The sequence below is a fragment of the Lagenorhynchus albirostris genome, chromosome 2 (assembly GCF_949774975.1).
Source record: "Lagenorhynchus albirostris chromosome 2, mLagAlb1.1, whole genome shotgun sequence".
Taxonomy (NCBI): Eukaryota; Metazoa; Chordata; class Mammalia; order Artiodactyla; family Delphinidae; genus Lagenorhynchus; species Lagenorhynchus albirostris.
In genome coordinates, this window is record NC_083096.1 from 103,532,045 (window position 1) to 103,548,339 (window position 16,295).

Consider the following 16,295-nt stretch of genomic DNA (forward strand, 5'->3'; position numbering starts at 1 on the left):
AAATTAGTAACAGCAGCTAGACTACTCCTTCCTCTTTGTTTACTCATTCTGATCTCAGCTCAAACATTTGAAAAATGTTTTAATAATGCTTGAGCTAATTTAATTCCTCCAGTCATTTCCTTTTTGATTTCAAACAAAATTAGGACTTTTAATTACAGAAAGGTAAAAGGTAAGGATGAAGCAGAAACAAACTAAGATTTTCTTGAGTTCCAACTATGTGCCAGGTTTAGGCGTTTTAACATATGAAGTCTTTAAACTTTGAGTTCCCTTTTAATCTTCATATAGCCTGTAAGCAAATTGTACAGGTCACCCATTTAGGAAGTATTCAGTAACGATTCAATTCTCAATCTTTCTCATGACAAATCTTGTATTATACCACCCTGAAATTACCAAAAATATTGCTCCAGTAATCATACATTTATTTGTTCAACCAATCCAGGTGTGTCAGATTAGTGGACATCTTTAGAACTTGTTTTCAGCAGAGAAATGTTCTTGATGAAAGGTGATAATCCGGAATATATGTGTGTGTGTGTGTGTGTATGTGTGTATGAGTATGCATTATTGAGAACATACTGTACTTGAATTTCTTTTATGTGTTGGACACTTCTATACCATTGTCTCTTTTAATGCTTACAATAATCTCATGAGGTAGGTATCGTCAGGATGTTATTTCCATTTTATAAATGAGTTTACCAAAGTGAGGAGATTAACAGCTTGTCAGGTCACGCATAGTAAGCGATGGAGGGGGATTTTGAAAACAGGTCTTTCTTTTTTCAAAGCTCATATTTCACCTTTATTTTTGAAGGTGATGTCATGGAGGGAGAATATTTTCTTCCACTAATTGACATTTCAGAATAACTTTTACAGTTTAAAAAATTCTGTACCTTAGGAGTTAAGAGGAAGTTTATTAAGAGCATGGGTTTTGGTGACAAGGCAGATGTGGGTTTAAGTACCAGTTCATTTATCAGCTGAGAACTTAAACAAATTATTTAACCTCCAAACCTCAGGTTCCTAACTTGTGAAATGAAGAGAATAGTAGCTTGCGTATCATAGAGTTGTCAAGGTTATTGGCACTTAATAAATGGAAGTTGCTTTATCAGTAATACAGGGTTTGTTGTTGTTGTTATTGTTTTAAATAGAATATTGAGGCAGGCTTTGGGCTATTTGTGAAAATCTAGTATAATGTCCCCTGATTAATGTAGTATTTGTGTTTCTCTCTTTTTCTCACCCCCTTAAGGAGTTCCGTTTTTTTGACTGTTATATGAAAGGATGATTGCTCACAAACAGAAAAAGACAAAGAAAAAACGTGTCTTGTCAACAGGCCAGCTCTCTACTGATGTTACAACTTCTGAAATGGGGCTCAAGTCCATAAATTCCAACTCCATTTTGGATCCTGATTACATCAAGGAGTTGGTGAATGATATCAGGAAGTTCTCCCATGTGTTACTATATTTGAAAGAAGCTATTCTTTCAGGTTCGTCAACTCTTTTCTCTTAGCATTCTTACTGAATAGTTTGTAAAATTTAATTGCCAGCCTAGCTACAGATAAGTGTATACACAGTAGTAGCAACAGGGTATTCTGCTTTAGTTATTCTGTTTTTTATTTTTTGCCAAATGTTTGATGTTTACAGTGTAAAGTATTTTATAATCAGATACAGTGCAATACATAGTAGAAACTTTGGTAAGTGAGGGAACAGGAATCCAAAAAAAAAAATTCATTCTTTGGTTCTTAAAAGTTGGACCCATTTGACATGGGAGATTTTTAGATAATTGGAATTTTAGCCTTCTTGTTAATGGTAACACAGTGCATTGATTGGTCTTTAATAAGCAGACTGATGTTTTTAATTTACATTGTTGACACTTCTGCCTGGATTCAGTTTTCTATATTGTTCCTAAAAGAATCTAAAATCACTGATTTGAGTGAATTTTTTCCTCAAAAATCAAACTTAATTCTGTTTTGCTATTCTCTTCCTCAATTAAGAGATAATCACAGACTTTATTCTCTGTCTAGTTAGAAATGGATAATGGAGCATGAGACTTGATTCTCCTGAAGTAAAGAGCTCTATGTATTTGTACTCCCTGACTTGATCTTAGTACTTAAGTCTTTCAACTTTCCGTGCCTCTTTTATATCTAATTTTGATGGCAATGGTAATTAATAATCATACAGTTCCTATTCTTCTGTAATAAGTAGCAGTTCAGTCCATATTCATAAAGGTATGTCTGGATGTAGAAAAATGAAGATTCCTAGTGTTACTTATATGAGACCTTCTGAGACTTCATAGACATTTATAAGATTTCCATAAATATTTTCTGTGTTTATAAATTAGATATTCATTTTCTGACATGCGTTCTGAAAAACAGAAACTGCAACCATGTCTTCTATTTGTCCTAAATGCTGCTTTTAGGAGTTTATTTCTAACCTAATTATAATTTTCAAGTTGAAATGCCCAAAATACCTGGACTTGAATTGTAGCCTCAAAATTTTAGTATTTGAATTTTCCTTAAAATGACAATCACATAAGTCATTCTTTTGACACTATATGTATGTTTTTAGAAAAGAATTTACCTACACTTGTTCATTTTAATAGCTTGAGTTTGAAGTCTAATTATGGATAATTAAATGGTAATAAAGTTATCTTGTTAATGTGGAAAGATATTCTAAATACATTAAGCATTATACTGGTAACAGATTCATTACTAAAATGACACATCTGCCATTTATTTAAAGAAGCATAGCTTTGTAATAAAGACTTGTTTTTAACTGAGTTACTTCTTTTAAATTTGTTTTTTAATTCACATACAGTAAAATTTACTCTTTTTGTTGTAGCTGGGTTAATTTTGAATTTGAAATTTAAAATGATGTGTTAATTAACAAATCATTTACTTCACTTTAGGGTAAAATCTGATTTTATTTAATGTATCAATAAAAATAGGTTTTCATTAATATAAATAAGATTTTTAGTTAGGATATCTGTTTGTTTTTATTTGTTTTCCATAGGAGATTTATATCATTTGAAATCCTCATCTCGCATATTTATCCCTTGTTTCACAGATTTAAAATGATGGTAATTTAAAGCAAGTTGGACCCACTCCTTATCTCCACAATATTTTTATGAGTTTTAATTTGTGAGTAAACAGTTCATAGGTTAGGAAGAAAGAGGACTGAAAGCTGATCCTAAGTGAAAAGAAAAGAGAAAATTGGTAATAAGTATAAGACAGCAAAAGGAGATTACCTTTTGAGGTAAAAGGGTGTGTGTGGAAATATATATTTTAGGAGTGTGTCTATACTTGTCTCCGTGTTTTATTTAATTTATTTAATTTATTATTTGTTTTTAGACCTTTTATTTTATATTGGAGTATAGCCAATTAACAATGTTGTGATAGTTCCAGGTGCACAGCAATGTGACTCAAGGAAATATATTTTTTACAGAAATGTAATATTAAAAATCCGAAAGGATGTTATTCTTTTAATAAGAAAACCAGTACTTCATAATTTAAGACTTGATTATATTGCTAATAATAAAAAAGCTTGCCGTTTATGAGTGGTAAATTAATTTAAAAATGTGAAAACCATCTTTTGGGTAACCAACTCTCATTAGTAGGCAGTGGCCAGAGTATTTTCATTAATTTATCTTTGGATTGATTTTAATGCTTGGTTCTTCAGTCAGAGTTAAAAGGATTTATGTATGCCATCTCAGAATAAATCTTGGATTTAGCAAGAATTTGTTTTCTCTGTTTTTGCATCATTGTTATCAAAATCTAGAAATATATTCTTTAGTTTATTTGAATTGATAGAACCTTTTTTGTTTGTTGTTTTCCTTAAGGGAGTATGTTAAACATATAAATTAACCTCATTATAGATGGCAAGAAATGCTACATAATAATATGCTTCTTTAATTTTGCTCATGATTTTCAGCTTGAGTATCATACTATTTATTTATTTAATAGAATTATTACAACAGTCACATGAGATCTTCAGGAAAACAGGTAAAAAGTTTAAATTCTGCAACTCTTTAAGGTGGTGTTATTATATATGTTACTGGACGTAGACATAGGCCATGCTTTTGTCTCTGGGTATTGAGAAATATCCCTGGACTTCTGCTGTTCTTTAGTACCAGCATAGTTGTAAACTGTGGCCACTGTTTTTATTTTGGAGTGAGGGATCCTTGTCAATATTGTATCAGCGGCCTTGCCCGTATTTTGTCTTTTGCCTCCTTAAAAGAAAGAAGCCAAATTTTTGGTATTGTTTGTTACTTTTCAATTCATGTCAGTTGGCTGTTAAAAAGCTAAAAAGTTAACTTTTAAGAATATAGACTGTGGGTATACTAATCACCTTTTGATGTTATCTGAATACCATTTTCTGTATGTACTTTACCTGTCATGAGGCAATGGTGTGCAAAATCACTTGACTACTGCTTCAAGTGTTAAATCATGTTGTTGAGACTAGGCTTAGGTTAATAGCTTTGTGATAGGTTTATAGCCACATTTCCCTTTCCTAAACTAGTTACAGAGATGACATATAATTGTATATGGTGCTTCACATTTTACAGAGTACTTTTACATACAAACGGTATTTAATCATGCAGTCCCCACAAAGGCAGGTACTTTTAGACCTGTTTCACAGATGAGTTGTATGTATAATTTAGATTATGTGATTTCATCAACCTCTTATTGCTGATAAATAGTGGTTTCATTTGGAACCCAGAGGTCATGAATGCAGAATGGTGTGTTATTTTCTTGCTATCTCAGCTGCTTCACGTGGCAGGTACTATAAAAACACTGCTCAGTTTCCATTATTTCATTAACCAATTCTGTTTTCCGTGGGGTTTATCTCTACCTGCACTATCCAATATGGTAGCCTCTAGACATATGGCTATTTAAATTTAATTAAAATTTAAAATGCAGCTCAGTTGCAGTACCACGTTTCAAGTGCTTATTTGCCACCTCTGGTTAGTGGCTACCATTTTGGATGGTGAAGTTATAAAAATTACCATCATTAACAGAGATTTCTATCAGACAGTGATGGTATAGACATTTGGCATTTATCAATCTCAAGAATATTGCGATGAATTTTTGAGCTATAAGTATTTTTGATTTGTATAGCATGAAAAGGAAACCTAGAAAAAGTTGTTATTGGAGCAAATTAAAGAAAATTTTACCTAGAAATAGGAATTCTTGGAATCTCCCTCAAATTGCCTTTGGAATGTTAGCTTTCATGCCATTCTTTGATTTGAACTAGCAGATCACTTTCCAAGCATTTTATACAAGTTGGTGAGATTGGTAGTAAGGAATGGCAGAAAGAGCTCAGGAAAGAGAATCACACAATCTAGGTTCTAGGCCTAGTTCTGCTATCAACTAGTTTTGGAATATGGCTTAAGTCATTTAATAATTTGTTAAGAATGAGGCACTTACACCAGATGCTATTGATTTTATAATTCTGTGATCCAAAAATTGATTAGTTGGAAATTCTACGTTGTTCGGAATATTGACAATTCAAGGCTGAAGAAAACAGCTAAGTATTTGTTTTCAAACTATGTAATGCATTTTAGAGGACATTCGCCTCCCACCAGTCTGTAGGATTTTTTTTTTTTTTTTATTCGGCACGCGGGCCTCACCGCTGTGGCCTCTCCCGCCGTGGAGCACAGGCTCCAGATGCGCAGGCCCAGCGGCCATAGCCCACGGGCCCAGCCGCTCCATGGCACGTGGGATCTTCCCAGACCGGGGCACGAACACACGTCCCCTGCATCGGCAGGCGGACCCTCAACTACTGCGCCACCAGGGAAGCCCTGTAGGATTTTTTAATGTGAGTTTTATGATAAGTTTCTTAAGTGTGGGTTTATGAAATTTTCCCAAGTGAGAACGTGAAGCTCGTATTGCAGTAGGTGTTGATGAACTGATTAGAGAAAATTAGTGTCTGCCAAAGAACCCTTTGCCCCCAACAGAGTTAAGATATGTATGCACTGTCTCTACTGTTTTTTTTTTTCTTTTAATTAATTAATTATTTTGGCTGCATTGGGTCTTCGTTGCTGCACACCAGCTTTCTCTAGTTGGGGCGAGTGGGGGCTGCTCCTCATTGCGGTGCATGAGCTTCTCATTGCAGTGGCTTCTCTTGTTGCAGAGCACAGGCTCTAGGTGCGCGGGCTTCAGTAGTTGTGGCTCGTGGGCTCTAGAGCGCAGGCTCAGTAGTTGTGGCACACCAGCTTAGTTGCTCCGTGGCATGTGGGATCTTCCCGGACCAGGGCCCGAACCTGTGCCCCCAGGCAGATTCTTAACCACTGTGCCACCAAGGAATTCCTCTACTGTTTTTATTTACAAAAAGTGGAGAGCTTAATGAGGGAGATCAGAGGACTATGAACATGCTTACTTAGATAGGGTAAGTGATAGTTTGTTTTTTTTTTTGTTTTTTTTTTTTTAGTGATAGTTTGTTGATTCTCTGTCTACTACTTATTTCCAGGAGGAGGTTACCCTGTAGTCTTATATAAGTAGCAGATGTGGAATTTGAAGTTTTAGATCTCCATCTTGTGTCATTAAGGTGCATTATGAATAATTACAGGGCAAAATTTTCATCTTATGTTAAAATGCTGAAGGCAAGCAATTATGCATATGTCCTTTGTATTTAAATATAACACTGCAGATTAATGTATGTGCAGTCTAAATACCAGTTCAGGTTTATGGTTGCCCCTCTGAGGAATAATGTGTTCTGAATTCCAAAGAACACATTCATAAATGTTCTTCTAGTTTATACAGTAATCTTAAACTCTCTCTTTGTGACATACCTTCCCATTCCCAGGTGGAACACCGTGCGTGGAAGTTCAAAATCTGGGAATTTGAAAAGTGCAAGGCTTTTAATTCAGCTAGAAAGAGTAGTGCAAATTGCTTAATTTGTCTGGTACTCAATGCTTGGCAGTGTCCATTGCCGTTATAACATATATTTGAAGAAAAATTGGCAGTTAGTCTAATACTTCTTGTAGCTTTTTGATTATGTAACACTATTTTTTAAATGGATTTTAATAAAAGTTTACTGTTGTGACAGTGGTGGCTTGTTTTTCTGTTTTGTTTTTTAAATAGGCTAGAAAGGAAGATTAAACTGTATCATCAGTTTTAGATAAACTAGTTCTCTCATTATTAAAAATGATTTCTAATTTGAGTGTATCACTTTTAATTTGTAAAAATGTAACTGATCTCTTAAGTGATAGCTTTTGATGAATTCTGGGTCCTAAATTTGACAGAACTATAGTCAGAAGTGGTATATTAACTTTCTAAAGCAAATTTTATTGAAAGAAGGAATTATGTAAAAATTTTAATGGCATTAATATGGCATTAAATATTATGTTCTGTTGTGAGAGGGAAGTTCTGTATAAATTTTCAAAGTCTTAATTGAAATCCTGTCTTGTGGATTACCCCAGTTTTTTTCCAGAGTAAATGAATATACAGGAGGATGTGTAAATTTATTTAGGCAAATTCCAGTGAGTATTAATTTTACCATTGTTGACTATTACTTAACTTTCACCCTCTATAGTGTGCAAGATATTTTGTGAAATATTGGAAACATTAAGTTGCTAGTCTCAGATATGTCCTCCTGCTATGTTTTTTAGAAGTAAACCTCTCTAGAAGTGATTTCCAATGGTTACCGTTTAGGAAAAGCTAATATGAATGTTAGTAGTTTATGGCTTAGTGCCTAGAAGGTACAAAATGAATCCTTGAGGAATGAAGTATGAAATCCAGGTAGCTCATTTATTACACATGTGCCAGCTCTTAGGAGATAGCTTTCCTCTTCTGCACTTACCTAGAATGGCTTACATAATGTTACCATTTACAGTAGTTAACTGGTATATTTGATTGGAAGTTAAAGCCTGTTAAATCACAGATTGCAGAGTATACCTGTCATTAAGCTATAACTTCTTTAACCATGTTAAAGTTCTAGAGCCAGAACCCTGAGGTGGAATCCTCATTCTGCCACTGTTTGTATATAGCCCTGGGCCAATTACTTATATTCTCTGCCTCAGTTTCACGTCTGCTAAAAGGAGATAATAGTACCTACATTATTGAGTTGTGAAAATTAAATAAGTTCATAATTCATTTATATAAAGCTCATAGAATAAGTGTTTTAAAATGTCAGCTATTATTATTTTTACAATCCCCAAGTGGCTGGATAACGAAAGCTGCACTTTAGGCTTCATTTTATCCTGTAAATTCAGGAGTCATTACAGAAAAAAAGAAGTGAGTTTCCTAGTGATAAGTTCTGAAACTTTTTCCTTCCTTCTTGTTTTCATTGCTTTCCCAGAGGGGTTAAGCTGAATTAACAAGACTGATTTTAAAAATTATTGTCAGTTTTTTTAAAATCAAGGAAAAACACCGTAGTTTTTTCATTTATTTACATAAGCATTTCCATGAAGTGTTTGCAATATAAACACTGTGGTATTGTGTTAATGCATGAGAACCAAAAAGTGGAACTGGCTAATCTGTTCTCACTTGATAAGCTGAATGAAGCAGAAAATAAATGGCACAAATGAATGAAACAATAAATTAAAATTCAGATTACCATATAGGGATGGTAGATAAACAAGCAAACATTGGGATACAGGAGTTTTACTCTTCTATATAGCTGGTGTTAAGACTGGTTGAACATTATAATATTTGCATATATAATACCTTTGAGGTATAAATTGAATTATTACATTTACAACGTGACTACTATAAAACTTAAAAATTACCTGGTAATTATATGACTAAATTAAGTACTATAACTTGATAGGTATAGAAATATTTTTGTAAAATATACTCTTAATTATGATTTTATTTCTAAGTAATTTACTAATTTAGACTTTACATATAAAATTAAATTGAAATTTAACTTTAATGTCTCTTTTTCATTAGCCAAAATATTGTGGGACCATACTGTAATTTGTTACTGAGTGTAATTCTGTGTGAGACAACTCTGTTTTCAAAGGTATTTAGTTTGAATGGTTTACAGATTTAATAGTAATAATAGCTTACATATATTAAGACTGTAAAGCAGTTTCATTTCTGTTAATTTATTTGATATTCACAACAACTGTTTTACTGATGATGAATCTGAGGTCAGAGAAACTGAGAGTTTTGTTTATGGTCATTTCAAGCAAGTGGCAGATCAAACATTGGAATTCAGGTTTCTTGCTTTAAATCTATTGTTTTCTACCACACCAATCAGCTACTTACCTTTCTTCTATATTAGGGAAGAAAAATTACTCTCTCTTTTGCTTTGTTCATTGCTGCTGCTGTTGATGTGGGGATATTTAGTGTTGGTGAAGGAGCTGCCTAAATTTAAAGCTTTCTGAAAAAAAAAGTTCATGAGGCTTTTGCTTCATAAAAATAATTAGAGGTAGCTTTATTCTACCATAAGAAAATAGAACATTGGAACATTTTTACCACTCGTAAAGCGTAATTAAGGGCTTGCTATTTTATAAAGTCCCAACTGAAGTATTATCAGAATATACTGATGTCCTAGTAGTTGACTCACCTACTCAAATACATAGGAGAATTTATGAATCTTTGTAATTAACGCTTGTTAAATTTAGCCATCTTGTTCATTTCTGTTGACTTATAGGCTTCAGAGATGTGTTGAATCACAGGAAATTAGACTTATTTATAGGGTAATTTGAGATACTTCTGAAATTTCTTACTAAATAACTCAGTTATTGTTTTCTAGTATTTTGCTTTGAAACAACTTCAGTATCTGTTTATAAGGGCTTCCTTGTAGGAAAAAAAGAATTTCAAATTGGTAAAACATTTATGTTGACAATTATTGGAATGTTCTACAGTGATTTTAAAGAAAAATTATAGCAGCAATCCTCAGGACCCGTTATGCTGTTAAAAATTATTGAGAACCCAGAAAAGTTTTTGTTTTTGTGGGCTGTATCTGTTACTATTTACTGTGTTAGAAATTAAAACTAGGAACATTGAAAAACGTATAATAATATGTTTTTAAAACGTACAAAAACACTATAATAATTTTGAAATATGTTTATTCCACATAGTTAATTTCCTTGCCTCTGAGAAGACCAGAATTTACTAACTTGGTTTATTTAGGCATTTAAACCATTAGTATTTTGTAGTTCTTGCTTAATATCCAACCCTGATTTTGAATATTGATGTTGTTGGCACACAAAAATCAAGCTCTTTTGTCTTGAGACCTCAAAATAAGACAAAGTATTTTTACTTAGTATTTCCTAAGTATGTTAGTATCTGTAGATTTTATTGTGAAACATCAGTAGCGGATAGAAATGACTGGCTTTCCTTTCTCTCTCTCTTTTTTTTTTTTGACCACACTGTGCGGGATCTTAGTTCCCTGACCAGGGATTGAACTTGGCTCCCAGCAGTGAAAGCGCAGAGTCCTAACCACTGGACCACCAAAGAATTTCCACCTTTCTCTTTTTTAAGGCAAACATAGATTAGGCTTCAGAAAGAGTATAGCACAACTCGTTATGACATTAGATTCAGCCTTGGTTTTGACAAGTAGGCAGAACTATTACCATAAAATAGCTTTATTTAGTTATATATATATATATATATATATATATATATACTATATATATAAAACAAAGGATAGACTTTGCAATGCAAAACTGGGAAAAAATACATTTATATTATTTTTTATAGGTATTCAAATTGTATTATTGTCCCAGAAGTTTCTTTCATTTCGAAGCTACTTGATTCTATTTCAGACCTAGTCTATGTTGTTAACCTATTTCTACTTCTGTATAAACTAAAAACAATAGCTGCCAACATTTCTGGAGGGCTTACTGTGTTCCAGTCACTATTCCAAGTGCTTTATGTGTTTTAACTCATTTAGTCCAACAACCCTATGAAGTAGCTACCAATAGCTTCTTTTTTTTTTATAGATGAGGCACAGAGAGGTAAGTAACTTGCCCAAGGTTTATCAGCCATGGAGTTGGAATTCAAATTCAGGCAATCTGTTTGTAGAAACTACGCTTTTAACCAACCACTAAGCTGTATTGCCTCAGCTAAGTAAACCGACCAAACTAATATCCACAGTGATAAAACAGACAAAATAGATAGTGATCATTTAATTAAGATGATTCTTGAAATTACATGCTTACATTTTCCTTAGGAATTAAAAAATTATAAATGAATTTTTAAATTATAAAAGTAATATATGTTTATGGGAAAAATTCCAACAGTACATAAAATTTCTAAAATCTTTTGTCCATTTCTATTTCATTTATTAGACTATTTTTAGAACAGTTTTAGATTTGCAGTAACATTGAGAAAATAGTACAGAGTTCCCATATACTCCTACACCCAGTTTCCTCTATTTGTTAACATCTTACATTAGTATGGTACATCTGTTAGAGTTAATGAACCAATATTTGATAATAATGATATATTATTATTAATTAAAGCCCATAGTTTATTCAGATTTCCATAAATTGTTTCTAATGTCCTTTTTCCCTTCCAGAATTGTATCATTACATTTAATTGTCGTGTCTCTTTAAGCTCTCCTTAGTTATGACAGTTTCTCAAACTTTCCTTATTTTTGATGACCTTGACAGTTTTAAGGAGTACTGGTCAGGTATTCTGTAGGATGTGCCTTTTTTTTTTTTTTTTTTGGCTGCCTTGGGTTTTCGTTGTTGCGCGCGGCCTTTGTGGCGAGCAGGGGCTACTCTTCGTCGTGGTGCAGTGGCTTCTCTTGTTGCAGAGCGCGGGCTCAGTAGTTGTGGTGCCCGGACTTAGTTGCTCCACGGCATGTGACCGCGGCATGTGAGATCTTCCCAGACCAGGGCTTGAACCCATGTCCCCTGCATTGGCAGGTGGATTCTTAACCACTGCGCCACCAGGGAAGTCCCGGATGCGCCTTGATTAGAATTTGTCTGATGTTTTTCTCATGATTAGACTGGTGTTATGGGATACTGAGAAGAAGCTAACAGATGTAAAGTGACATATTTCTTATGTCATTATCAAGAGTACATGATTTATCACTGTTAATGGTGACCTTGATCACCTGTCATAAGAAGTAGTTGTCAAGTTTGTTTAGTTTAATCTTTTCGTCCCCCTTTCCATGTTGTACTCTTTGGAAGGAAGTCACTGTGCACGTGCTTCACCTCCTTGAGGACAAAATATCTATATAAATTATTAGGAATTCTTTTATACAAGAGAGTTGTCTCTTTCCTTCCATTTATTAATTTATTCAGACGTTTATTTGTATCAATATGTACTCATGGATATTTACTTTATACTTTGAGTTATAATCCAGTGCCACTTTTTAAATTTATTGCTCAAATTTTTCCACCTTTGGCCATTGGGAGGTCTTTCAGTTGGTTCCTGTGCACCCTTGGCATACCCTCTTCAGTGTGAGGGTTTTTTTTTTTTAAGCTCTTACTTTCTGGCATTACAAGATGCTCCTAACTCATCTTGTGTATTTTCTGACACAGTCCTAGAACCAGCCATTTCTCTAAGGAGCCCTGGTTCCTTTTATTGGAGAATGGTATTAGAAGCCAAGATCAGGGTGCTAGGTATGTTTGTTGCTACTGGGGCATCATTTCTTTTAGGCCCTTTCACCTGATGAAGAAAAGAAATATATGTATGTGTACTAACCTGTATATATACACACATCTATAAATATTTCTAGCCACCTATATCTATGATAAACTAAATACGAATTCTTACAGAAGTATCCAACTCTAATCTATCACCACATGGATCATTATAGCCTCCTCTCCCTGCTTATTTGTAAATTTCCATTCCAACAGTGAGATTCCTGGCTCCCACCATCCACCATCCAGTTACCTAGTTATTCACTTCCAGGATACATGTATAGCAATATCAACATTTTTAACCTGAATCTTCATTGAAAACAGTTTCTCAACTAGAGTACAGTGCTTATGTGCATTTCCTTTGCCTTTAATCTTATAGACTCCAGTCACTTCCAAAGCTGCTTAAGCCAGCACCTAATCGCCTGTGTTTCTTTTTCTATTATTAAAGTTTTTGGATGAATGAGTTGGATTTTTTCCTGAAGGCACTCTGTTCTCTCTCCTTCCATCACTACTTGAACTATTCTTTCTTTACCCCTTCCTGGGATACTCTTTGCCCTAATATACCCAGCTCCCCACCTTGCACTCACCTTGCCTGCTTCTCTTATACTACTTATTTCTCTCTCTTGATAATGCTGTTAATGAATGGAATATTTGATAGATGATAGAATTACTTGTTTTTGTTTTTTATCCTATAGACAGTTTTTCTAGTGATTATCTTTTAACATTTCTGGAAAAAATTGCATAATTATAAAACATTTGTTTTTTAATTTAAATCAGCATCTTACTCTTTTTTTTGATATTGGGGGTAGGAGTTTTATTAATTAATTTATTTATTTATTTTGCTGTGTTGGGTCTTCATTTCTGCGCGAGGGCTTTCTCTAGCTGCGGCAAGCGGGGGCCACCCTTCATCGCAGTGTGCGGGCCCCTCACTATCGCGGCCTCTCGTTGCAGAGCACAGGCTCCAGACGCGCAGGCTCAGCAGTAGTGGCCCACGGGCCTAGCTGCTCCGCGGCATGTGGGATCCCCCCAGACCAGGGCTCGAACCCACGTCCCCTGCACTAGCAGGCGGACTCTCGACCACTGAGCCACCAGGGAAGCCCTAACACACTCTTTTAAGAAATGTTTTTGATTGTTTTTTAAGCTCTTTCAATAGGGAGACAGTATTAAGAGCTTAGCTTCTAGAATTATACTCTCTGGGTTCAAATTCTGACTTGGTAAACTTAGGTTTGCCTCAGCTTTCTCATCTGTATGATGGAGATTTAAAAAATCATCTACTTAATAGAAATGATGTGAAAATTAAATGAGATAATAGGTTTTAAGTGCTTTTAACAGTGCCTGGTACATAGGAAGCACTTAATAAATGTGCCATTGTTAAACACTAGTGCCATGTGTAAGGTTATAGAAGTGAACATTACATCAGAGTATTGTATTTCAGGTGGTTGTCTTTTCAAACTTTTGAGGATTACTTCAGGGTTTTTTAAAAAATTATTTATTTCTTTGTTTTTGGCTGTGTCGGGTCTTTGTTGTGGCACGTGGGCTCTTCATTGTGGCGTGCGGGCTCTTCATTGCAGCGTGTGGGCTTCTCTCTAGTTGTGGCACGCGGGCTCAGTAGTTGTGGCATGCGGGCTCAGTAGTTGTGGCGTGTGGGCTTAGTTGCCCCACGGCATGTGGGTATCTTAGTTCCCCGACCAGGAGTTGAACTCACGTCCCCTGCGTTGGGAGGTGGACTCTTTACCACTGGACCACTGGGGAAGTCCCTACTTCAGGGGTTTTACAGGTTAGGATGACTATACTTTCTGGTTTGCCTGGGATGGTGATCCAGGGATATGCCTGTTTGCTGGCATGATTATGAGTAGTACCCACCTTTTCTCTTGCTAGAGTATTTTGGTTTGGAAGATAAATTATATGGTCACCTTATTTCCAGGGGTTATAAAACATTGTCTGTGTCCCTCTGACCAGGGCTGCTGTAAAATGGGTAGAGCAGACTAGGGCTAGGCAGGTAGGGACTGGGAAGGAAGCACACCTAAGAGAGCAGTACTGCTCTGTTTCAGCTGCTTGTGGCCAAGGTGGATGTGGGTCTGGTATAACCAGATTTTGATTTTTCAAGAGTAGGCATAAATCTGGAGCTTTTGTAATGATCCCCCAATTTTTCATCATTGGCAATTATTTCAATTTTTCTAAAAAGTACAGTATTTCATTGAACCATATAAAGATCTATGCATTTTATTGTATGTAAATTATATCACAGTTTTAAAGATGTGCAGGTCAGGTGGTGGTCCTTATATATATGCCTGTGAGTTGCTCATTTCTAATATCTTAATGCAAAGAGTCAATTCTTACATAGAAACTTAACATGTAAGTGCTATTTAATATTAGTTAATATATCAGGCATTATAGGGCTTTAACTCTGTTACCATATATATTAAAAAGTATATTATAGTAAAAACTGTAAGACAGGAAAAACTTGTAAAGTTGCCCCAAGGGAAATCTGGAGAGCACATTTAGACTGAGAAAACTGAAAAAGGTAGTGCTAAGTTGACCATGACTGTGAGTGACTTTGAAATCTTTAATGAATTAAAATGATTATGGATTTTTGAAGGCTAAATAAATTGCATATAATTGCAGTAGTGAAAATAAAAGTGAACATACAGTAGGCAAAAGTTGTGGAGCCGCTGCTTCTACCTGAAATGTGCTTCAAAATGGTTGATTTAACAAATTAAAAAAATTTTTTTTTTCTTAAGACTGTTTTAAAGAAGTCATTCATGTACGTCTGGACGAACTTCTTCGTGTTTTAAAGTCTGTAATGAATAAACATCAGAACCTCAATTCTGTTGACCTTCAAAATGCTGCAGAAATGCTTGCTGCAAAAGTGAAAGGTAAGAAAGATAATATTAGCAGTGGGTTGGCATGGGCAAAAAGGATCCAGGTGATACATTTTCGTTTATAATGGTTATAGAACCATCTCTCTTGGCATCTATATGATGTGTATCAGTAGGAGTTATATACACTTTGGTATTTAAATATCCCCACTGAATCACACCTAAAATTCTCTTTCTTTTAAAAATTAAAACTTTATTTGGCAGGAAACACTCTAAAAATGCTAACTGAAATGAACTGAACAACTGTGGTTTACAATTTTTGAGTTTTTGAAAGAATGTATGCTCTTTTGAAGTAGGTTATTAGGGTACAAAAAGTCTTTGTTATCTGAGGACAGTTGGTGCTGGAAAATGGCCATTTGTAGTTATTCCACTTAAAGGAGGGAGACAAATGGAGAAAAAGAAGACTTAATTGGGACCTTATTTTCAAATGTGGAAAAATGAAACTAAAATTGGAAAATAAGTTTATCATATATGTGTATGTATATGTGTATATATATATGTGTGTGTATATATATTACATGTGCTAAAAGAAGTAAGAATTGGGACATTATCCTTTGAAGAAATGATTTGCCACCAAAAATTGTTAGAATCTGTTATCCTAGGCTGCATTATATAAAGATTGAGGGTGAAGATTATATAAAGATTGAGAAGAATGTGACTGGAACTAGGAAGTTCAGTTAGGAGATTGTTAGAAATAATGGGCTAGATGAGGGTTAATAGTCTGATTTAAGGCAGAAGCTGGGGTGTGGTAGTCGTGGAATGTGCTTGTCACAGGAGAGAGGATGGCTGTTGAAGAAACATAGGACAGGTTGAATGTTAGGGATTAAGTTGAAGTTTGGAGTTGAGCACGTGGACTTGAGTGTTGTTGGTCTGTGGGTGGTG

General features: G+C 34.6%; 1 protein-coding gene across 3 annotated transcripts in view; it reads left to right on the forward strand.

Moving 5' to 3' along the window:
- The window catches only part of ARHGAP29 (Rho GTPase activating protein 29), a 75,758-nt gene that overhangs the window by 15,867 nt on the left and 43,596 nt on the right, over positions 1–16,295 (forward strand). For all 3 annotated transcript variants that reach the window (XM_060139543.1, XM_060139542.1, XM_060139544.1), the window contains exons 2-3: positions 1,238–1,474; positions 15,276–15,410. In XM_060139543.1, the coding sequence (XP_059995526.1) occupies positions 1,270–1,474; positions 15,276–15,410 (340 nt within the window). In that variant the 5' untranslated portion in view covers positions 1,238–1,269. The remainder of the gene's footprint in view (positions 1–1,237; positions 1,475–15,275; positions 15,411–16,295) is intronic.